The sequence below is a fragment of the Abrus precatorius genome, unplaced genomic scaffold, assembly GCF_003935025.1.
Source record: "Abrus precatorius isolate BTA unplaced genomic scaffold, Abrus_2018 Scaffold6, whole genome shotgun sequence".
Taxonomy (NCBI): Eukaryota; Viridiplantae; Streptophyta; class Magnoliopsida; order Fabales; family Fabaceae; genus Abrus; species Abrus precatorius.
In genome coordinates, this window is record NW_020874406.1 from 20640944 (window position 1) to 20664975 (window position 24032).

The following is a 24032-nucleotide window of genomic DNA, read 5'->3' on the forward strand; positions in this document are numbered from 1 at the left end:
TTTAAGGGTTATCTTTCTAAAAAAAAATTATATATATAAAATTTATTTGTTAAAATTATTAACTGCCTAACTTGTTCAAATAAATACATCATCATCACACTATTTGTTAGTATTATATTTTCTTTTGCTATTGAAAAAATGTTAGTCTCAGTCTTAAATTGAAAATAAGTATTTGATGATAATAACATTTTATTAAAAAAGTATTATATTTAAATAACATATCATAAATATGTATTTTTTAAAAATAAAAAAGTTCTATTTATTAATGTCTAGAAAGCTAACGTTAAACCGAACTCTTGAAATAAAAAACAATTAGAGGACAGCATGTTGCAAATATGGTAAAAGCGCTGTTTTTAGTGATGATGATACTGTTTTCCTTTTTAGAAGAAAATAGAAAGCCAAAGGCAACAGAACATCAACTTCACCAAATGCTTTCAAACAGTGACAATGGAGTGAACTTACAGGTGCAGAAGAGAGTCATGATGGGATGGGACCCCTTGTCATCCTCAATTTAAGGTTAGCACAATCGGATTTGTATTTCCTCCCGTTGCATAAAATTTAACGTTTCTTTAAAAAGAAAAAATGATAAAAAATTTTTTTGCAACATTAATTTAAGTGAATTTTTAAAATTTAAACAAATTTTATAATTTTATTTAAATAAATTTTGTTTGACTTACTTAAAAGAATGAAAATTGAGTGTAGGTAAGAGGTGACTAAAAATAGATAGAAAAAAGAAGAGGAGCGGTGGCTGGAAAAAAAAAAGGCAATGGAGTTGAATATGCATATTTAACTTGACTTTTATTTAATTTTTATACAAAAGTTAATTATAATTATTATTTTTATTTTTTATCTGATTTAATCTGAATTTGATTTAAATTGTGTAACTATAGTAGGTGAGTCTATTATTATCTTGTTTAATTTAAATCTAACTTGATGTGGTAAATGAGTCTACTAGACGTGGTAGGTGAGATTTTTTATATATACAAAGACTAAAATCTGAAATTTTACTTAAATGATATTGAATTACTTGCACTTGTATTCATATAATTAACTTTTTTATTTTTTATATAAAAGTACTATAATAGATTTTTCCTGTAATACATAACATGATTATAGTATATTTTAATGGACATTTAATTCAAATACAAAAGTTGATATTAACAAATTTTAGTTTAAAATAAAAGTTAAATAAATTTTAGTACACATTAGTGCTTTTTAAAAATATCTTGTATTATTTTTATTGAAATATTTCAAAATTATTATTATAAAACAATGTTTATTATTTTTTCATTTTTTAAGTTTTAAATATATATTTGAATATTTTAAAAAATATTTTTCTTTTATTTTAAAATTTGTAATTAATGTTTTTTTATAAATTAAAAGCATACCAAAATGATATCTAATAAGAAATAGGGAAAAATAACTAATTGGACTAATTTATGAAATTAATCTAACCAGTCGTCATATAAACTATTACTTCTACAAGAACAACAACAATATCAAGATTTGAGCACGTTCTTGATCAAATCATATACACGTCTATATTGCATAACACAAAATACTGTATATTTTTATGCTACATAAACTAAGTGTCAATTATATATGATATGTGATTGATAACATTTAAAATTAGTCCATCAAATTAGTTTGACTTTTTTGAATTTGTGTTTAAATTGAAACTTGTATAGATTTATAAATTTTTAATACAAATATTTAATTATTTTCGTTATTATTAACATATATAATTTTAGATTTAACCTTTCTCTTTATATCTAACTCGTATCATATTAACTTTTATTTTATTATATTCACCAAACCTCAATTTTGGATATACTACGTCTAATTTTAAATATAAGATCCTTTTAACTACTTCACAATAATTAAAAGAAGTAATTAATTTGTTAATAACATGGAATTTATCAACAATTTGAATATTTTCAAAATAATATAATATTTAAGAGGGCCTGAGATAATATTCTGATAGTTAAGAAATATCATATGCATGCAAATATACCAACTAAGAGAGACGAGTACAATAACAAAAATAATAAATCACAGGATATAAATATATTAATCCAAATTATTTTCCAAGGTGACATGTTCAGCTTTAATCGTTGAACGATGAGAACTACTGCATTATTCTGCATATTAAGTTAGTAACACTTGTCACACAACTGTTTGCTATGTTCTTGTCCTACTTTTCAACTCTCGAAAGCCAATTGCACTTTTATTTTAAAATCCTCATGACATCGATGTATGACTTTCCTTGCAGCTCGCGTGAAAAGTATCCTTTGTAGAAATCTTCTACGCTAATGCTATTGAACATTGCAGGTCTTTCAGGAGTGATGAGGCTTTTTGATGGATGTATAACTGCGTTTAATCTAAGGCTATGAAATGCAGCAATAGAAATCCTCTCTTTCTCTGAGTTAACTGTGGCTCTATGTTCGATGCTCCGATAAATTCCATTAGTCATTATCTGCCAAATTAAACCACTTAGGATATATACCAAAAATCTTCAAATAAAAATATAGAGTGATGCATATTCTAATTTGTTTTATTCTTTTATTGTTGTAAAAATTCTTAAATAACACATGATATATAGATTTGTTAATTAATAGATATGAATATGTTCAAGTTACCTCCAACATGTCTCCAACATTAATGACAAAAGCATTAGAGAGGGGTTTGATAGGAATCCACATTCCATCTTTTTTTATTTGTAGCCCTTCCATTTCATTGGCTTGGAGAAGGATGGTAAGGGCACCAGCATCAGAATGAGGATTGAGTCCAATAACTTGGTCTGGTTGAGGACATGGAGGATAATAATTCATCCTCATAGCTTGGCCTCCCTCTTCAAAAAACTCTAGTAATTCATTGGGCTGAATCTTAAGAGCTTTTGTCATAAACCCAATCATTGTAACACAAAGTTTTTTTAATTCTAAAGAATATTTCTCTAGATTATCTCTGCAATAAATTGCAAAATAGAAGTTCTTGAGTCATCTAGAAAATCAATGGTGTTGAAGTTAGTGTGCTTAGAAACACATACAAAGAAAAAGAGGGGAGACAAACCTGAATGATTGGGGAATGCTAGGAAATAAGTGGGGATGTCTTATGTACGATGGAAGAGTGACAATATAGAACAAATCTGCCCATTCTAATTTGTGTTCCTCTGATACAACAAACATCTGACCAAATCCCTCCAATTCTCCTTGTTTTTGCCAAAATGCCTTCTTATCTTCCATTGGAAGATTGAAGAATTCTTGAACATCTTTCTTCATACTTTCCACCAACGATGGATTCACTCCATGATTGATCAGCTGTCATTAATTACCATAATAAAAACTTAACAAGTAAATACAAGCAAATTCCTTCTTTGAAAAATATCTACTGTTACGCATCAATTTCTTTAATTATGACATATAAATTGAGGCTAGAATGAACTGCAATCATAAGGCATTTTATTGAGGATTTAATTTGAATACACATAATCAGTTTAAAAAAGAAATATAGACTAATATACACTATATTATTATTACATCATTAATCATGTTATATACACATAAATAATCAAAATTAGACCGATTAGTTATAATTGACCTGATATAATTATTAATCTCAATTATATGGTGACATGATTGTAAATTATACCATTATTCATTCTGTCAAAATTACAACATATTTCAACCGCAATTTAACTTTACACGGTTGCATATATCTGATCACTCTTTCTTCCCTCAAATTTCTTGTAACCGACACTTATAATCTGATTTTACTAATCATTGCCTTTAATAAAAAATTAACAAGTAAAAATATAAAAAGCAAAATTGAGCTTAATTCACTCTCAAGAACAGAAGAGGACTGTACAAGCCTAAGAAAAAGTATTTTATCTCTATTCCTATGAAAAAACAAAATTATATTGAATGAGTGAGAAATATCATGAAGGAAAATAGAGTGTAATCCAAACCTGAAAGAAACCCCATTCTTTGCATGCATGATCTAGCTTCTGTAGTTCAGCTGCATCTTCAGAGCACAATTTGTTAAGGTCGATAACTGGGAGTTGGGGTAACGGTGTTGTGTTATATTCAATAGGAGGGTCTTGATTTGGACGAAGATATCTTTGTGGAACTTGGGTGATGGGTTGCTTTGCTAACTCCAGAACAGAAGGCACATGGAGAGTGGTCCCTAACTTCTTCACCATTTCTGGATCCATAGCTGCAAAATAACTCCAGTTAACTAGCTAGATATTTGTCAATCCTCTTTCTTGGACTAGTTTGAATGGAGATACTATATATAATCATTATATATACAAGACATTTCGAACTTACACTAAAAAATAAAAGAAATGACTAAATATTTTCTAAAAAATTTAATTTATTTTAATAAAATTTTATCATTAAATAGTCATCATTTAAAAAAAAATTAAATAACCTCAAATTTAGAAGTAATCATCAACGCGGGACGGGAGTGAAATAACATGATTCTTGGGATACATCGTCTCAACCTATAAACATTCTCTGAAAAGACATAACATAGATTTCCCATTTAATAAACTCAGAGCTTGCAGCCATATAAGAAAATCTACACTTCTGCGTGATCATATTTTAAGGATTTAAATTTGATTTTTCATACATACGAATTTCATGTGGCTAATATAATTTTCGCGTGGTCAGCAGCAAAAGTTGAAAGTGTATAGTCGTGGCTTTACATTAGAGGAGCAAATTAGAGTCTTGGACTCGCCATGTTTGTAGATAAATAAGTTAGATTAAGCTAGCCTTTGAAGAAGTGCTTTTCATCTAATTAATAATTTATGTTATAAGCTTTTTTATTAATTTTTTTTTAATAAACTACTTGGTATTGAGTTTGATTAAACATTTTACTTTGGACTATTTTTAAGGCTTCACCCTGTCTGGGTAACGATGAACATTGAATAGTTGTTTCTCTCTTGTCCTGCTTTTGGATTGCCCCTGCCACTTTCACTGATGCAATTTTTATTAGGATTATCTCTTTTGACTTCACTTTTTAGAATTGAATTTAAACGCTAAGGTTTAAAAGTAAAAAGTTTTTATTTTAAAAAATACATTAATTATATTAAGGTTATATTAGTGTGATAATTTCTTTTTCAATAAAATCCTATAATTATTAATTATTTAAACTTAACCTGAAAAATTAAGATTAACAATTTTCATTATAGTAAGGCAGTGTTATTTTGCTGCTGGAACTCTGCATGGTCGAGGGTGTTTAGAACATACATTTTTTGGGAGCGGGTGCTACTATTGCAACATAAGAAGATTATTCAGAATTGGGTTATGGGCGAAGCTGTGGATCAAATTGTGCTCTTTCAACTCTGTTCTTTTCATTAAGGGTATTTGTTGGATTGCTCAAGGATTGTAGGAGAGTGGCTCTTCTACTTTTACTTGTGCACTTTTAGGCCCAACTATCTCTTGTAGTTAGCCTTCCATTTTATTGTAATGAATTTTGGCTTTAAAAAAAATATAGAACTTTGACTTGAGTCAACTAAATAAGTTTCATCCAGTATCTAATAAGTTAAACTAAAATATTTCAAGTCATTACCCCATACATTTTACTAAGAACTCAGAATCTTTTAGACACAATAGTTACATCAATTTGATGTTCAGGAGCTAAAACTGGCATCTATATGGCAAAAATGTTGTATCCCGGCTATGCTGGAGATTGATATTACAAGGAACTGAATTTTAGAAAGTGGGTGAATGCATGTCCAACATATTCAATCATTGCAATCCCCTCAAAATAGCGCACACTCCATTTGACCTTATTGTTAGTTCTGCATCATGTTCAAAAGATCTGTAACACAAATATGTAATAAAGAGGAGTCATATTGATATTGATAAGGAGGAAAAAATAATTGTTATTACCTGCATTTGAGTACAGATTTCAATGACTTCAGCTAGAGGTGCCCAATCACCAAAGTTCCTCTCTATAAATTGGTAAGCAATGCCACTCTTTCCACTCCCTACAATATAGAGTCCACCTTTTATTTCACCTTCACCCTTGAAATTGTATTCAATTTGCATGTCTTTTGCACGCTTGTAGTTGGAAAGTGCTCTAGGATTCAGCAAAAATCCCGATAGGAACTTCTCCTTGAGCAATTTTCCCCCTCCAAGAGCTTTATAGAAGTCCCTACCTCGATCAAGAAGTACAACACCACCCCAGTATCGAGGCCAGAAATTTTTTACCTGCTTTTACCATTATGATAAGTCAAGCCATGAACGGTTCAATCAAAGAACATGAAGTTGAAATTTGCTAGTACCTCTGACTCAATGTGCTCATGGAGAACAGCAAATAGTTGAACTCCAAGTGCATCAAATATGGGTTTTCTGCAATATAACTGGTGTGCCTCAGCTCTACACATGATGCACCTGTTTTCAAATTCAAGGTACGTAAATGGAAACATGCTTCATTATAAAACCCTCTTAAGTTATGTGCAAGTGATGGAAAGAGAGGGAGAGACATTTAAATATGCAAAAGGTGAGGTTTTTATAGGCTTCAGAACTTATATATTGTTATATTTCTTTGTGCGCGTTTTTTGTTATCTTGTTGCTTGATAATAATGGCCTTGTACACATAAGACTTATGAAGGCACACATGAGTGAACTCGTGCAAGTTTATTATAAGAGCATGATTAAAGGAAATGTATTGTTTGAATACATGCCAAATTGGCAATTTTGAAGTGTATATACTCCCACCATCTCATTTTAATTTTTTATTTATCTCAAATTATTTGCTACTTTAGAACAGTAGGAATGTATTAATTTTTTTTTTTGTGAATACTTTTTTTTATTAGGAGTAATTTTAACCATTACAATAAACTTCAATATTACTTGAGAATTAATTCTTACTAACTGAACATTACAATAATTTTAGTACTTTTAATAGAAGAATTTTAGTGAAATTAATTTATTTTATTATAGTAGTGAGTAAAATTATTTTTTTATCTGCACATTAATACTAAGTGACATTTAAAACGAGGCAGAGGGAGTAACAATTTACCCTGGTCTTCGGAGACACAAGAAAATAGCTGGTTTATCTCGCCATAGTTCTGAAGCCTTCAATGGAGGTGCCTTGGATTTTACCAAAGGTTCCATGCCAATCTTATACTCTGGAGTTAGTTTCTGAACTGAAATATTCTCAATAGCACTATATGGAGCAACTTGGTCACTAATAGGAGGTGGATTCACACAGCCACATGCCCTTGGCTCAGCTGGCTCAGCAGCTACAATCCCTTTAAAGGCATGCCCATCTTTAATATTCATTTCAACTATTTCTTGTTCAAGTGATCTATCAAAAGCTGCACTAGTTCTTACATGTGACCTTGTCATGCTATTAGAGTTATTAGAAGCAACACTTTTGGGTATGCTATCATCTCTATACATCATGCTGGTTCTTTTTCTAGCAGCAATTGCAGCTAATTTAAAAGAATCACCATATCTTGTTCTGTTTATAAAACGGGCAATGTGGCCTCTCTTCATTTCAAATCGGGAAGCGAGATCCATAGTGCTTAAATTGAGAAGCTCTTGCAGATTTCTCCCATAGTCCTCCATCTTCTCTGCATATTGCATTAACCTACGATCATGCAGGTATGACCTGATTCCGAGTGCATCCTATAACATAAGAAACATATTCAAAGAAAGGTTTAAATATGTTTTGAAGTCTTCATCAATATGATTGAATTTGGTTTTCATACTCTAATATGCTTTTAATGATTAAATATGTTCTTTTTATGTTCTTATTTTTTATAAGTTTTAAAATTTCAAAACTAGGTTTTATTATTATTTAATAATAACGTGGCATATATTTAAATATATCACATTTGCAACTATTATGAAGTGAGATATGACATAATATATTTAGATATATGTTATGTTACCAATAAGTGGTGATAAGAAATATTTTTGAAATTTTTAACGGTCAAAACTAATATAAAATAAAGAAAAATTAAAATTAAAATAAAAATAAATTGTATTTATAAGAATCACATAGATATTTTAGCCTTTATAGTGTTATCTCAAGTGGACTAGTTATCTGATAAATGATAGAAGTTTCATTCGTAAGTGAATTATGATTGAATGATAAAATGATGTGATAAAAGACTTGAATAAAAACAATAATGAGGACCACCTTTTGCTTTTGTGTCATGTGTAGTAAATCCATGTCCTCTGAACTCATAATCTTCAGGGTTGGTACATCATCCCACCCTTCTTCCAACAACTTTTGGAACAGTTCCTTCAAAATTCCATTTCCAATGAATTCTTCCACCGAAAAAGAAGCCATTCTTTTCTTGCTATGAATTATGGTTGGTTGCCCTGGATGATTGATAATCTTGTCATATGAATGTGATTAAATGGGTAGACAAACTTGTTGCTCAGGCAAAAGTACCAAGCACTTTATATATAAGCCCTTCCTAGATAATAATATTTGTTATGTCTTTAGTTAATGATGTAACAATGCGGTTCAATTTTTTTATGAAGCTAACGAATCCATTTATCTTGCCGTATTCAATTTATCTATTACAAATTGGGGGAAAAACATGTTTTTTTCTTTGTATTTATAGTTTCTAATTGTTTTGAAAAAAAAAAGGTGAGCAAATGAATTGTGTGTGAATGCCCTCATATCGTTGGTTTAACGCCATGTCTCGTTTGCACAAATTCTAGTCTACATAGCATGACGTTACAGCCAATATAGAAGCAAAAACAAAACTAAAACTATGAAATTGGTTAGGGACTGCAAAAGATAACAAAAAACCAAAAACCTGGGAGAACAATTCGATGTTTAAAATCAGAGAAAGAAGTTCCGGCCTATTAACTTCAACTAACATTTGACTTGGTTCAGAGGAATAGTCCAAAATTGGACGTGCATTTAGCAACTGCAATAATAGCTTGATGGCTCAAAATTGTTTATTTGCCGGCCGAAATCTGCTTTAATAGTCTTGGAAATTGTCAATTGCGCATGCTTGTTTCTCATTGATCCGTAGCTAAAAATTATTAACTATCATTTAATTATAAATTAAAGTATCACTAAAAATTTGACCTAAGATTTTGTATGTTATTGGAAACAACTAATTTATCAGCATGAAGTGCCAAAAAATAAACAGTTTACAGTGATAATGGATTTTAGAATTATTTGAAAGATGGAAACAGTTAATCACATGGTATGAAAGAAACCATTCTGGGTAACTGCAGTGCTGTCCCCAAATCAGTGATGTGTACACTACAAAATTTGAGTTACTAAACTAGTAGTGCCGGGTGGTATGACAGGAGATTCTAATTTTTTGTAGTTAGAGAGGCCGTGATTGAAGTATACAACTTCTTAAAGCATAAGTCAGGATCATCAAGTAAATTCACATAACCAGGTGAATCAGCATCTACACATTGAGACAATCACATAATTAACATCGAGGTCTCAACTCCTTTTGCTTTGGCATGCTGTTAACCTTGTTAATTAGAGTTAGCAGCATATCTAAACTCTGTTAATTATTTTTTATACTGGCTTTATTTCATTTGGGAGAGTGGTACAAGGAAATTAACTGCTATAATGATGGGCTAAATGTTATTAAACCCCAACCAGAACAAGAGGTGTGAAGAGTTAGTTAAAAGGTACAGCTAGCAGGTTGGAGGACGTATATTCAGTTTTTCCTTATGCTTAGGCTGAACTTGGAGAATTCTCTCCACTGCTCTTATCTTTCAATAATCGCATTTGAATTTTTTCAATAAACTCATGCTTTTCAAGATTATGACTACGCTGGTTTGCTTCTTGGGTTAATTTGCAGCTTGTGTTATGATATTATTCAAACATCATCACTCTAAGAGATGCCTTTACAAGTCTTCATGATGACTTGGGCCAATGCATGGATGCTTCTTGATAGTGGCCATGCCCGTAACAGCCCCATAATAAATTGTCACTCCAAACACAAGGGTTAGTCCAGGCAAAGTAAAATAGAATTCTGTCTATTGTTTTAAGAAGTTAAACATTTCAGAAGAGTGAGTGAATCAAATAAGCGGCAGTAACTCGATGCAAAAGGTTACTTCAACTTGAATTGTGATCCATGACAAGGGAGAATAAGAGAGATCGTGTCATCTCAGCCACATGAAAGATTCAAGACCTTAAAAAAATGATACAATGACACGACTATGGAGTAACAAAAATTTGCCCACCTACGAACACTAGATCTGAATTTCATTTGGAAGGGCCCCCAGAGGATTGCCTCTTAAGGCACTCACAATTCTATATTGATCTGACAAATTTTCTTCAGTAGCACGAAATCATAAGAAAATTCAGTCTCCCTTTCCTTTCTCAACTTTGTATGCATTATGTCCTATAATGCCAAATATTTAAATTTATGCCGAGGGCATTGCACGCCTAATCAGTTGTCCAAGGATCATTTTCTGCTATGACTTCAGAAGGTTCATAGACTTCTGGCTCTGTAGCTTCTTCACCTGTGCTTGAATCAGCTTCAACAGATGGAGATGCATCTCCCTCCTCTTCCGATCTGCCCCATCTTCCTCCGACGGCCAAGGCCATCATTTCATAAATCTTATTTCCCAATTCAGCAGGGCTATCCGGCTGCATTACCAACAAACGACTATGTCAAGCAAAACTACAGGTGGTCTACATATTTTACATGAATTAAAAATAAATCTTTATATTGTGCTTACAGAAAATCCACTAGAAATTAGTGCTGTATCATATAAGAGGTCAACAGCTCTCTTGGCTTCACTGCTGTCAGGTGCATTCTTACAGGCAGCCTGAAAGAAAAATTAAATAATTAAAAAATAGCTCAAAGTCGCAAGCAAATTCGGTTATAAGTACCAGCCATGTATCATGTCCTGAAATTCCTCCTTTCAACTGCTATATACCCTTAAATATGAGTGAAATATCAGACATGAGCGCATGACCCAATAATACATGTCCACCGATTGTTTTGAATTTTGATATTTCAAATAACACACAATCTCTAACATAAAAGCAAATATATTGCCTTGTTAAAGCTGAAGAGATAGGCAACGCATTAGGGGGCTGGGAAGATCAACAATTTATTTTGCTTTATAATATTGTTATTGCAAGGCTCATCAGCTGACATTTGTCTTCAACATTTTAAGAAACAAGTATCAAAACCCAGCCAAAGTACTTAGGCAAGCTACAATATTCAATGAGCTTGAATGTTGCAGCGTTTCGTGATAAATGAACTAGAGCAAACTTTATGCTGTCTTAGACTAGTACTCTAAGATTGTCTTTTCTTTTTCCCCCTAACTGTAGAAGAACTGAGTAACAAATACTTTCGACAGCAATTTTCTTCAATTATTTTCAAACGTTTTGTCTCCTTTCTACTTGGCTGACATGACTTAAAAGGAAAAGAAACCAATCATTATTAACAATAATTAGTTAATTACCCACTAAGTAGACTCAACAGCCACACAAATGCAATCGAATGCTTGTTACACAAAAATGATAAAACCAATTTGGACAAGATGCTCACCTTGCTAAAGTGTTTCATGTTTCTACATGAAACAAAAATATCATATCATATATTTAGAATTCAGAACAATTTATCTCCTGATTATTTTTTCAGTCAATTCAAAACAACATTTACAACTTGTCATCTTCTCTCAATCTACCCATCCTCATCATGTCATTGGCTAGGAAGTAAGTGTTTGTGTTTTGTGTGCCAACTATCAGAAAACTTACTAAAAACAAATTACTGTTCATAAAGCAATAAACTCCTTACTAATAATGTCAACTTACACTTAAGTCCTTGATAATGGGATGATCTGTATTAATTTCTAATATTCTCCTCCCTCTCATGAACTCCAAACTTGAAGTGTCTCCAAGAGCTTGCGCCTTCATTAATCTGAAGATATGGGAATTAAAGATATTATAAGCTTTATGTCATGAGAATGGTAAATTGCTTGTCATCCAAGAGCACAGCCAGTAAAGCCAATGACTAACCTCTCCATATTTGCAGACCAACCAAACTTCCCAGATACAAGCACACAGGGAGATGAGCTCAAGCGCTTAGAGATTTGAACTTTTGCCACCTTGTCACCAAGCTGTTGTTTTATCCAGTCACAAAGTAGGTTGTATTCTTGCTTGATTTCCCGCTCCTTGACCTCATCTTCATCACCTGATTTGAGAAAACATTATGAGAACTCAATAACAATTTCCAGGAAACAAGATAGCATTTAAAGCATTTGAAAAGCAAGGTAGAAACCAGTACAAACCTAATTCCAAATCCTCCTTGCTAATATCAACAAATTTCTTTTCTTTGTATGTCTGTAGGTTCTGAATGGCAACCTCATCAATAGGTTCAACCAAATAAAGAACCTATGATAATACACACATTAGTAAAGAGTGAAAAATTTAAAAGAAAAAACAGAATTCAAACTTAACATCTGATAGATATATCAAGCATGCCAACCAAAACATGCATGCACACACATGTACACAGCCTCACCCACACAAACTCAAATTACCAGAAAATATTATGTTAACAACTAGACTAGACAAACCTCAATATCTTTTTGAACCAATTTCTCCAAAAATGGAGCAGTCTTTGCACTTTTCAAGCTATCAGATGCTAGGTAAAAGATAGCCTTTTGGTTTTCACCCATGTTTTCAACATAATCATCTAGGCTTTTAACTTCCTCCTCACTTTTGGAAGTGTAAAACCTCAATAGTGGTGTTATGCGCTTATGATTTCCACTGTCTTCAATGCATCCTAACTTCATGAACCTACCAAAGTTCTCCCAAAATTTCTTGTAGTCCTGGAATCACAAGAAACAATCTTTTCAACTCATAAAGACACTAAATCATATTGGAAATATAAAGATGCTCAGTATATTGCTACCAACCTCTTTATTTTCACTTTCAGCAATGTCTTGAATCATATCAAATGCCTTCCTGACAAGTCTCTTTCTCATTATTCTTACCTGAAATTATAATATGGCTTGGAGTCAAACATTTTGGAAAGTAAGAGTAAAAGGAAATGCATAAATGATTCCTATCACCATATCCTTCAGTCACATTCATCAAATGGGATAAATTATTCATGTTAGCACTAAAATATATAGTTCTCTTACAATTCTACTTTCTTGAAGGATCTCACGAGAAACATTGAGTGGAAGATCATTTGAATCAACCACACCCTTCACAAAGCTCAAGTAACGTGGAAACTGCAAAATATATAAACAAGTAATAAAATTAAACCAAAGGGCACTTGAGAAAGGAATAGAATAGAACAAAACATTAAAAAAAATACAAGGTCTAGCTTATGTCATTTGTGCTTTTCAATACTTCTTGCTCTCTTCTTTCTTTGATAGATGAGAAGATTGACCAAAAAAAGGAGTAAGAGCCAAAATAAGTATAAAGTACATATCACACCTCAGAGCTTGTACAGGATTTGTTAATGCAGATTGTACATAATGACTTGTGATATGATATAATATGATTAAAATTGTTCAGACATCTGGATAAATCATTTTTCTATCACAACTAGGCATGAGTAGGAGATCTATCTGGACTTACAATGGTTATCCTATTCATCTCCCTATTAATCACAAGTTTTAAGACAGAGCAAAGACTTGACATTTGTCCTTCATTCATAATAATAATAATAATAATAATAATAATAATATAAAAGCAGCAGTATCATAAAAATCAAATTATATACACAACAAATTCCAATTTGAAGTCCACAACAAACTCACCAGCTCCCCATCAAAATCATCTGAGATGAAAACACGCTTAACATACAGGCGTATGTTCTTTGTTTTAGGGTTCACAACTTCTTCATTGTTTAGAGGTCCCATTCCTGGAACATACAGAATACTTCTGAACTCAACCTCACCCTGCACAGTTTAAAGCCAAGTCAAAAGATAAATGCCAAAAGAAAATGTTCTTCTAAGAGCCAAAATAATCAACATACCTCTGTAGTGAAGTGAGTATATGCAAGTGGTTCTAAGAATTCATTAAAAGCCTTCTTGTAGAATTCATTGTACTCATCTTTTTGGACTTCCTTTGGGTTTCGCATCTGCAAAAAGGGTCACGGTTAGACAAGAAAAAGAGGCACACAACTTAATAATAAGCAAAATATATGTAGCTCTAACTCACCCATATTGGCTTTGTCTCATTGGCTAATTCCCAGTCCCAATACTTTTCAGTTTTAGATTTTTTCACTTTCTTTTTCTCACCCTGATAACAAGAGCAGAAACAGACTAATTTGGTGTTGACATTAAGGAAAAGCATATACAACACTCATTCAGAATTAACATTCTAGTTACCTCTGGTGGTGGTTCCTCGCCTTCTTTGGGCTCTTCCTCCTCTTCCACCTGCCAATACTCAAATTCATTAATTAACACAAATCAGAGCTGATTCATTTGTCACTCCATGACAAATACTGCTTCTATATGCTGCTGCAGTCATTTCAAACATACAGAATGAGGATCTAGACAAAACGAAATCACCCTAAATGTAACATACTGCTGTTCGAATAAATGCTTTATGACATTGCTTCAGAAAATTTCCATTGTTTGACATAACATTATCCACAACATAGTTTTGATTCTATAGAAAGGAAATGTGAAAAGGGCAAACAGTTGCTCCCTTGATGGAAACAAATTAAAAAAAAAAAAACACATTTCTTCAACTATCACTTAAGACTTGATTATAACCATCTCCGATATTTGTTATTAAACCCCACATACATAATAACCAACATTAATCCTGCCCATCCTTGAACTTCCAGGACAATATAGCCCAATATTTTCTCATTTATCAAAACTCAGCAGCTGTCTAACCCTCAAAAGTAACTAGCCAACTAAAGGGGATGGAAACCATAACTGATGTAGAACAAATTTACCTTAAATACAAACACCGAATAACAAGAAATCATTTCAAGTTTACTTTGTAAACCTGATGATAAGAAAATCATTATTATTCCCATCATGTGGTAAGAATCTAATTACTCATTGTCATCATCACTGCTAAAAATCAATTCCCAAAATCACAATATCATGAGTAGTTCCCAAATGATAGAATCTGATTAATAGGATCACACTGCTATATAGGTAACACTCATATCATTCCTTCTAACAAAAAAAAATAAAAATACTGTATACAAAACATGTATATTTTGTTCACAATGAAAAGAGCAGAAGGGGAAAATCAGAGTCCACCTATGCATTTCATTCACAATGAAAAGAGAAGAAGAGGGAAAGCAAAGTCCAAAAATCAATACACTACCACGTGTAGGAATTATTCAAGTAATTACCAACCAACATGATGACAAAAATGTAACAAGAAAGCCTGCTTACCTCTACAGTTCTTGATTTTTCTTGCCAAGTATATATGGGGAATGAAACAAACTGTGAATAATTTTTCACCAAACCCTGAATCCTGGTGGGCTCTGAGAATTCATACTTGTCATCCGACTGGACAGAAAAAAAAAAATGGTTGCTTTAACTACATATCTGCACTAAAAGGTATCTTACAGTTTCCAAATATTACACTGGGTTCAATCTTTTATTAAAAGGCAATAATAAATGAGTAATTAAAGCAGAATTTTTTTATACAATTTTAAGTATTATACTTTAAAAATTTTAGTTGTCATCAGAATGAACAAAAAACAAACTGGTTTTGGGTGCTTGAACTACATGCCTGCATTAAAAAGATTCTTATAATTTCCAAGTGTTATTCTGAGCTCAACTCTTTTATTAAAAGACTTAAAAAAATGTGTAAAGATTTTCAGTTGAAATTTAAAATGTTTTAAGACCTTCCAGTAAAAATGAGATCTCCCTCATCCACCGGTTTACTTCAGATGCTATCTTGGACACAGGAAGTAATCAAGCACCACATCAAACAAAAGTCAGTGTGATGATAGTACTTCTTACATCACATGCACACTTTCCACTAGAGAAATGAACTAAATAGCACTCACTCTTAAATAGAGTGTAATCTGGGTACCACGACGCAGAAGCTTTTCAGGATCAGTTTCTTCCCTTATCGTATAAGAGCTACTATCTGCTACAGATTCCCACACATATTGCTTATCTGATCTTGGGCTCTTTGTAGAAACAACCACCTGATTGTCATAAACATGCAAATATAGCCAATTAATTACATAAAATCAGAAAAATCAACCAAGAGCATACACTTAAAAAAATCCACTCCATACCCTATCAGCAACAAGAAAAGCAGAGTAGAAACCAACACCAAATTGACCAATCAAACCATTATCTGCTCCTAGATCCTTGTTTTCCTGAAAGATCGAGGGGAAAATTTAATACATGATTATTGAAGCTTTGAATTATCAAAGTATCAAAGAGTGATATATCTTATGAATAACAAATTACCTTAAGTGCCTTCAAAAATTTTGAAGTACCACTCTGTGCAATAGTTCCAAGACAATCAATGAGCTCTTCTTTGGTCATTCCAATACCAGTATCTCTACAGAATCAAGAGTTAACAGTTCAATACTCCAACTTAGACAAGGCCAGAAAAATTAAAAAAATAAAATAAAATTATTCATACGTTATAGTGATAGTTCCATTATCAGGATCAGGCTTGATGCGTATCTCCAGATCCCCAGCATCTCCAAGCAAAGAAGGCTCAGTCACGCTTAAGAATCTCAACTTGTCCAAAGCATCGCTAGCATTACTGAAAGACTCAAAAAAATCAAATAAATTAATAAAACAGTGTAAAATATGGATGCAAAGGTCCAAGAGGGAAAAAACAGCTTGTGCCCACTAAAGCAACTTTCCATTAACATGTGAGCCATCCATACAACAAAGTCAAGTCAGAGTGACAAAAGCACAAATCATTCAATCATGGAAACATCATTCTTCAGATTACCTCACAAGTTCACGTAGGAAAACTTCCTTATGGCTATACAGACTGTGAACAATCAAATCCAACAGTCGACTCACCTGCAAAAAGTAGAATTCACTTCCTATCAGTAAAAAAAATTAAATTTACACACTTTATATGAAGCAAGCAAGCCTTCAACTTCACTTCCAATTACATGTCAAAATTCCAAACCAAGTGCACCAATTTTTGTCATGGAATTCACTTCCTTCACTAAATCTCTGTCTCCTCTCTCTCTCTCTCTCTCTCTCTCTCTCTCTCTAACACACACACACACACACATACACACTACGTTCACTTTCAATTACATGAGGAAATTTCACGTGAAGTGCATAAAAGGTTGAAACTTTAACACGGTAAAGGCCCAGAAACGGTGGCACAGAAGTGCAAAAAAGTTTAAAATTTGATAAATCGATTGAAACCCCACCTCGGCTTGGTACTCAAACTTCTCGCCAGAGGCCTCTTCTTTCTCCGCCACCGCAGCCTCACATCGCACGGCGAGCCTGCTCCTTCTCTCGCGCTGCTTCCACTTCAACCCCGCGGCGGCGGAGAAGCAGTTTCCGCGACCGACTTGCGGCGGCAGAAAAGCGCTTCTGAGAAGGGAAGGCCTCGCCAAAGGGGAAGAAGAAGGGAGCGAGGCGAGAGAGGCAGTGGCCAAGCTTCTGCTCAGTACAGGAGCCATTGTTATCAACGCAAGAGAGAAAGAGTGTGTTTATGTGATATGTTATCCGTTGTGCTTTTTCCTTTTCGAGTGGAAATGGAAAGTGAAAAGGAAAAGGAAAAACCCTTGCTTGGAAGAAAGGGTTTATGGGGTTTTATTGTGAGAAGAGCAGAGATGGTTCTAGAAATACGCCGCAGTGTTTGGCTCTATTTGTGTCGGATTGTAAGGCCTAGATTCTCCCAATTCAGCCACATTACCATATCCATTTTCATTCCCTATTTTTCTCTTATGGAGAATGAGGCAAACCCCCCAAATAAACAAGGGCCTCTCCAAAAATTAACACCACATTATATGCCCAAAAAGAATACAACCAAAATTATGAAGAACATCGGTAAAAAAATCAAATAATAATATCTCTTTAATTCCCACGGATTTATATTTATTTCTTTACATTTTAACTTTTAAAGGACAAACAGCTTTTTAATTTAATCAAAAATATTAACAATAGAATAACTTTTATATTATTATCTAACCATAAATTATGATAGTATACAGTTTTTGCTTAAACTTAAGACACTGTTGATTACTTATCTAGAGTGAAGTGAAACTTCTTCCTCTTCAAGGCTTCCACATTGTCTAAATATAACATACTCTGCCTTAAGAAGTTAAGAAAATTGTTATTAGAAATATCTTATTAAAAAGATAACACTTACCTGTAATACATTTAAAAAATTATTGTCTTTAATTTTGGCAATGATTTTTGGACTTTTAACAACAACTTTTTTATTATTGTCATAGATAAAAAAAAATGTGGTAGTGTTGGTCCTCCACTCAAATACATGGTTTTGCCATGTATGTTTTTTTTTTTTCAAGTCACACAAGTAGTCACAAACACAATGCAACCTTATATGCTGCAAAACATATGTAAAATCTCTCAAAAAAAATAGTTCATCCCCAACTTCACAATCAATAATAATAATTGTGTTGTTTAGATTTTCACCCTAAGTTATTCTACCTAGCTCCTTCAATAATGGGATTGCTCACATATAGCCTCTTCAATCATTAAAGAATATTTTTTTGCCCTATAGACAATTTAATCTCTCACTGCACTTATCTTTTGTTTCTCTAATAATCCCTTTATTCATGTTTGGACTATGCCTCAGTGTAAAGATTAATTTCTTAGACAGTCATCTTATGACAGACGAAGTGTCATTAAGACTCATAACTTGCAACTTTTCGTATAATTAAGGTTGACTTCAAAATCTTTAAATAAAGTGGGCAACTTGCATATATTTAGTAATCATTATTTTTTGTCATTTTTTTTCCAATTGAATCCTTATCTTATCTTACAATCTCCTAATGCTATGTTTGTAGGAGAGATGCAGTAAAGAAAGAAAACATTAAAGAAAAAAATAGAATGGATAGAAATAAAATAACAAAGATATGTTATTAGAATAAATAGAAATAAGAGTAAAAAGTAAAATAAATTTAATTTATTTGAATGGATGAAGAAAAATAGAGATAGAATTTTTTTGGGTCTCACCACAAAAACAAATCCAAAAACCAATTCGAGGAGAAGTAATTAAAGAGGAAAAGAAGGGGGAGAGAGAAACATATTGGCAAGGTTGTTTTGTTTTCAATTTTAATTTTGATTTTTAAAAATATTAATAAAAAAATTAAATTAAATTAATTTTTTATAAATATTTTTAATATAATTATTTCTTTTTACTTTTATTTAGTCACCCAAATAAGCGGATGGAACTTTTTATCATTTCCTTCTTTTTTATTTATTTATTTTCTCTATTCTAACTACATTTCTTTCTTCTGGATCTCTTTTCTCTCTGTTTCATCTCTCAACCAAACGGAACTACAATAAAATTAGTCATTTCCATCCTTTCCCATTTTCATCTTTTCCATTTTAATGATACCAAACAAAGCATGAATATTGGAAACTTTTGTCTAGTTCCTTCTTCACATTCAATAAGTGGTGGAGTCCTAACTCATCTAAATCAACATCTTCCTTATCAAAATCATCAAATGCAGTAGGATTCTCATTTCTTGATGACTTAGCAACTCCAATCCCATATTCTACAACAAAATCATAATCATTCTAAAAATCCCTTAGCATAAGGAGGTGTGAGTTTTCTATTAGCGTGTGGATTTCAAGTTTCTTCATGCAATACATTTGTTGATTCTCAATTTGTATCAAAATCATTGTTATCAAATGAAGCGTAGCTATTATTATCTACTTTGTCTTTCAACTTTCCAACATAATCTTGGTCATCTTTAACCATTGGTTCCTCCTCAACACCTGCCCCATTTTCACTATCGATGTCAACTACTTTCACTGCTGCTTTAATTCCTCTCATATTCCTCTCATATCAAAATTTGTTTCACTAAACACAAGTATATTAATAAGTGCTCAATAATAATAAAAAAAAAATCTGAGGTTAGCCCTTAATAATATCATTTGAAAACTTTAGTACAACCATATAATTGTTCACGGGCCTAAATCCCTCTTTCAAGTCATATTTGGGATGCTTGTACCACAAGCATTTGAAATAGGCATACCAAGAGTTAATTTATCATTTTCATCAACTCAATCTAGTAAATCTTGTCTATGTCTCATTCCCTTCTCTCCTTAAAAGGACATCCAAACAAAGCCTAAAAGGATCCACAATATGGCTAGAAGGATGGCACGTATGGGAATGGATTAGTTTTGAGAAATAATTGCATTTTTATATTAAATTTTCCCAAAAAGCTCTCTTACGATGTTAACGTTGGCTATTTCTACAAAATAAGCTGAAAACACACACACACACACACTAAAAGTGACCCGTATTGATTTAGGGTTAGCTGAGGTAGCAGCAGTTAGCATTTTAGGGAAATGATTCACGTGAGAAGGGCATTTAGGAGGCTGTGTGTGCATGGGAGATGGCAGTTATGAACATTGCAGTTTGTCTAAAGTGTATAAAAATGGGCAAAGAAATATTTTATCTGAGGAGTGCAGACTCTGGTCCTTCCTTTGTCATTGTCAAAGCACTTTGAGCTTTCTTTTGATTAAATAAAAAACTCTCTAAAATGAGGGCCCAATTCAGATGAACATCATTTGAGAGTAGACAACACTGTTTAAAATGTAAAAGCACATAACACCATAATGCAATAGCTTAATAGCTTATGTGTATAAATTACACAAGAAAAAAGTAACACATTCTATGATCCTGACAAAATTTCTGACTATTTTAGGATCACAAACTACATCTGTTTGGTCACTCATTTCGGTTAAAATGTAGGTAAGGTGGCCATTCCTGCATGCTCAATCATGATATATTGTAGTGTGCTTATGTTAATATTTGAATTTGAAACTGAATATTCTATATATTTTCATTCTCTGGAAATGATTACTAGTATTTATACAATAGCAGTCCCTAAAATAATCCCCTAACAGCAAACAGAACAGAACAAGATGATAGCAAACCTAATAATAACAGATTCACAATAACTACTATTTCAACTATTTAACACAATTAAGATTAATTGTTAGGAAGCATAAAAGTGGAACTGTGCTTATAATATTCTATCTTAAAAAGTATAGCCTTGAATGGGTTGCTTCATTTGGAACAGTTTATTCACTTTGTTTCTGTCCTTTCATCAATTGCTGAAAGGTAAGTGTGTATAGATTTAATAAAACCTGTATGTTTCTTCACCTAATATCTGGTTCTTAACTTTAAGCTTTCACAAATGAGTTGTTTTCCTTCCTTTTGTTTTTATGTATAAGAAATTTATGATTATTTATCTCCGTAACATTGGCAGCTGCTATGAAAACTTCTAATATTTTGGTAATAAAAATGCACTTTCTATTCTAATTCCTTTTCTTGTCATCTGAGTGATGGATTAAATTGAAGTTTTAACTACTTTATATAATAGTTTATGCTTTATTTTCTATATTTTAGGTATTGGGACACCAGGCTGTCAAATCCTGTGCATACTCAACAACTACCTGATCGTTGTTATGCCACGACAGTGAAACATCCTCTGATGATTGTGGAAACTGCAGATAGGAATCTGATTGTTTTCGACTTGCAAAACCCTCAGGTGATATTTTATTTTTCTAATGGCATGTCTGGTTCAGCTTAATCTTATGGAAATAATCATTTATTTTTCGAAAGCTCTCTTCGTAAACTGAAAGAAATAAGTGATTATTTCTCAAAAATAGCTGAAGCATGTACTAAAATAATTTTCCCAGTGTAGTCTCTTAAGCGATGAGTTGGCATTATAATGTAAATTATGATTTTAATACTTAATTAGGAGATGAATTTTCAACAAGATTCTATTATCACAGAGCAACATGGGTGCTAGTGTACAATTTTGCTACATCAAGCGATGAGTCTGTTTTTGCTCCATGCAAATGTAATGTGCAGTTTATATTTATGTAAAATACAAGAACTAGTATAACAAACTATGAACATTTCTATTAGCTTGGTAATGATGGACTATATGTCGTCCTATGCTGCCTGCTTTGTGGACTAAACGTACTAAAGGACAAACATTTTCTAACTCTTGTATTTCGATACGTATTAGTGGCCATAAAAAGTCTTCGGAAGTCACAAATTTCAATCCGAATTCTCTTTTGTCGTCGAAAATACACTGCTGATTATAATATTGTAAGTAGAATATGGAAGATTTTCCGCTGAAGAATAGGGAAATTAGAGTGTCTAAACTAGGGAGGCATGACCCTACATGGTATATCTCTTATCAAGATATATTAGGAACATATTTTTTTAAAAACTGAAATATATTAAAAATTATAAAATATTGATGAGACTCAATAATTAAGGACAGAATTCATATATAAATTTTAATTAATAGTAAATAGTTTATTTAAAAGTCCATTTGTCAACAGTTATGATTCTTTCATATCGTTTTTCTAATACCTATCCACATATCCTTATACATTGATCCAAAGAGTCATTTTATAATCTCTCTTTCTATCTATTTAGTAATTTAATATTTCGTAAAAGTGCAAGAAAAATATTACGTAGTATACCTTGTAGGAAAACACAGTCATATAAATTTTCAACGCTGTTATGCATAAAAAGACGTCTTTTGACCTCAATTTCTTCACTCGGGAAAAGGAAAACATATTCATTTTCTTTAGTTTTTCTTCCATTGGATTCCAGAAATCAGCACATACGTTACATTATACATATCCTGCTTGATCTATCAATTTTTACTATGCACACTCAATTTCGCCACTCTAATTATAAAATTAAAACCTAAAAGATTTCTAGAGTGTTGATATTGCTTACACTTATCGCAAGGCTTATCCCTGTGATAATTTTTAAAACTAATTTAAAATGTAGAGGATGGAACTAATTACATAAACTCTAAATAAAAGTAAATTTTATATAATTACAGTTAAGATGATACAGAATCGCTCTTTAATATTTATTTTAATGTAATAAATGAGTTCTTTGATTATAATTTCATTGGAATATGCTTTTTGAATTGAGTTATCTTGACTCGACTAATTCTCTATATTTAGGCCACTAAATATAAGAAAGTTTTAAGACAAAGGTTATGTATTAATAATGAGTAAAAGCCCTTATAAAAATTTAATTAATTATTGTAAAAAATATATAGATCCAAAGCAATGGAACCATGAAACAAAATTATAATATATCAATCTATTCAACACACATATGTTCCTACTATAAACACGGTTAACCTAGAGTCTAAGGTGAGCACAAAACTATTGATTTTAATATCTTTTTTAAATATGATTTCATTATTTGAACAATAAAAAATATGATATTATATATGATATTGAATATATTTTTTTAAAAAAATTTAAATCTTTTTTCATATACACCTAAACCAAAAATACACTAAAAAATAAAGAAAGATAACCTGTTATTGTTCGACAATCATTTTTTTAAAATTATTTACTAATTTTTTTTAAATTTAAATAAAGACTAATTATGTAATAATAACTATTAATATATGAAAAGTAAAGCTTAACTGGATTTTTTTAAATTTTTAATTGTTTAAATTAATTTGAACAATTATTTAAATCTCCTAAAAAAATTGTATCTTTAATTACAATGACTTCACTATTTTCATTGATTATAATGTTGAATCAAATATTGATTATGTTAATAATTTAATATGAAACAAATAATAATTTAACTTCATAAATGATAATTTAAATTTAAATAAAAAATACTCAAAAAAATCATATTCACCTTAAAAAATATATATAATGCGAGTTGTTGACCACTGGCGAATTTATCCACCTCGAACTCTAATGCTCAATTTTTTTTTTCTTTGGAGTATTTTTTTAAATAGCTCATCGACAAGGTCTATTTTATGGATTATACTTTTTATAAAAAAAATATTTAATAATATTTCTCTGTAAAAAATAAAAACATATTTTTAGATGTATTGATTATTAATTTTATGTTCTTATTTATTATAA

General features: G+C 31.6%; 3 protein-coding genes across 6 annotated transcripts; all 3 read right to left on the minus strand.

Annotated features, from left to right (window-relative positions):
- Positions 1 to 2081: 2081 nt before the first annotated feature.
- LOC113869692 (protein SRG1-like) lies at positions 2082 to 4274 on the minus strand. Its single transcript, XM_027506142.1, has 4 exons — positions 3965 to 4274; positions 3070 to 3317; positions 2640 to 2964; positions 2082 to 2476 (listed from the first exon to the last, which is right to left on the minus strand). The coding sequence occupies exons 1-4, from the start codon at positions 4208 to 4210 to the stop codon at positions 2228 to 2230; spliced, it is 1068 nt and encodes a 355-aa protein (XP_027361943.1). The 5' UTR covers positions 4211 to 4274; the 3' UTR covers positions 2082 to 2227.
- Positions 4275 to 5814: 1540 nt separating this feature from the next.
- Positions 5815 to 6391, minus strand: LOC113870366 (peroxiredoxin-like 2A). The gene is made up of 3 exons (XM_027506961.1): positions 6290 to 6391; positions 5895 to 6215; positions 5815 to 5823 (listed from the first exon to the last, which is right to left on the minus strand). Exons 1-3 carry the CDS (start codon positions 6389 to 6391, stop codon positions 5815 to 5817), a joined length of 432 nt encoding a protein of 143 aa, XP_027362762.1.
- A 3572-nt stretch (positions 6392 to 9963) lies between these two features.
- Positions 9964 to 17875, minus strand: LOC113868366 (heat shock protein 90-5, chloroplastic). Of its 4 annotated transcripts, none has more exons than XM_027503834.1 (19): positions 17321 to 17727; positions 16882 to 16955; positions 16561 to 16686; positions 16383 to 16476; positions 16205 to 16288; positions 15968 to 16111; positions 15345 to 15461; positions 14313 to 14360; positions 14143 to 14211; positions 13958 to 14062; positions 13740 to 13880; positions 13113 to 13205; positions 12885 to 12962; positions 12543 to 12788; positions 12255 to 12357; positions 11983 to 12157; positions 11779 to 11884; positions 10692 to 10781; positions 9964 to 10599 (listed from the first exon to the last, which is right to left on the minus strand). In XM_027503834.1, exons 1-19 carry the CDS (start codon positions 17573 to 17575, stop codon positions 10396 to 10398), a joined length of 2352 nt encoding a protein of 783 aa, XP_027359635.1. In that variant the 5' UTR covers positions 17576 to 17727; the 3' UTR covers positions 9964 to 10395. The 4 variants fall into 4 exon arrangements, with proteins under 4 accessions (XP_027359635.1, XP_027359634.1, XP_027359633.1 ...); XM_027503833.1 differs by having other exon boundaries at positions 12543 to 12797; positions 17321 to 17726; XM_027503832.1 differs by having other exon boundaries at positions 12543 to 12797; positions 14143 to 14228; positions 14312 to 14360; positions 17321 to 17726.
- Between the last annotated feature and the right edge of the window lie 6157 nt (positions 17876 to 24032).

Excerpts from the sequence above, each read along its gene's own strand:
- LOC113869692 (XM_027506142.1), bottom strand. The coding sequence starts at position 4,210 with ATGGATCCAGAAATGGTGAAGAAGTTAGGGACCACTCTCCATGTGCCT. Across the intron at positions 3,318-3,964 it reads AAGAATGGGGTTTCTTTCAG|CTGATCAATCATGGAGTGAA; the intron begins GTTTGGATTACA and ends AATTAATGACAG. Across the intron at positions 2,477-2,639 it reads ATGTTGGAGACATGTTGGAG|ATAATGACTAATGGAATTTA; the intron begins GTAACTTGAACA and ends TTAATTTGGCAG.
- LOC113870366 (XM_027506961.1), bottom strand. The coding sequence starts at position 6,391 with ATGTGTAGAGCTGAGGCACACCAGTTATATTGCAGAAAACCCATATTT. Across the intron at positions 6,216-6,289 it reads ATGAGCACATTGAGTCAGAG|GTAAAAAATTTCTGGCCTCG; the intron begins GTACTAGCAAAT and ends TGGTAAAAGCAG.
- LOC113868366 (XM_027503832.1), bottom strand. The coding sequence starts at position 17,575 with ATGGCTCCTGTACTGAGCAGAAGCTTGGCCACTGCCTCTCTCGCCTCG. Across the intron at positions 14,361-15,344 it reads AAAAATCAAGAACTGTAGAG|GTGGAAGAGGAGGAAGAGCC; the intron begins GTAAGCAGGCTT and ends GAGTATTGGCAG. Across the intron at positions 12,798-12,884 it reads CTGAAAGTGAAAATAAAGAG|GACTACAAGAAATTTTGGGA; the intron begins GTTGGTAGCAAT and ends TTGTGATTCCAG.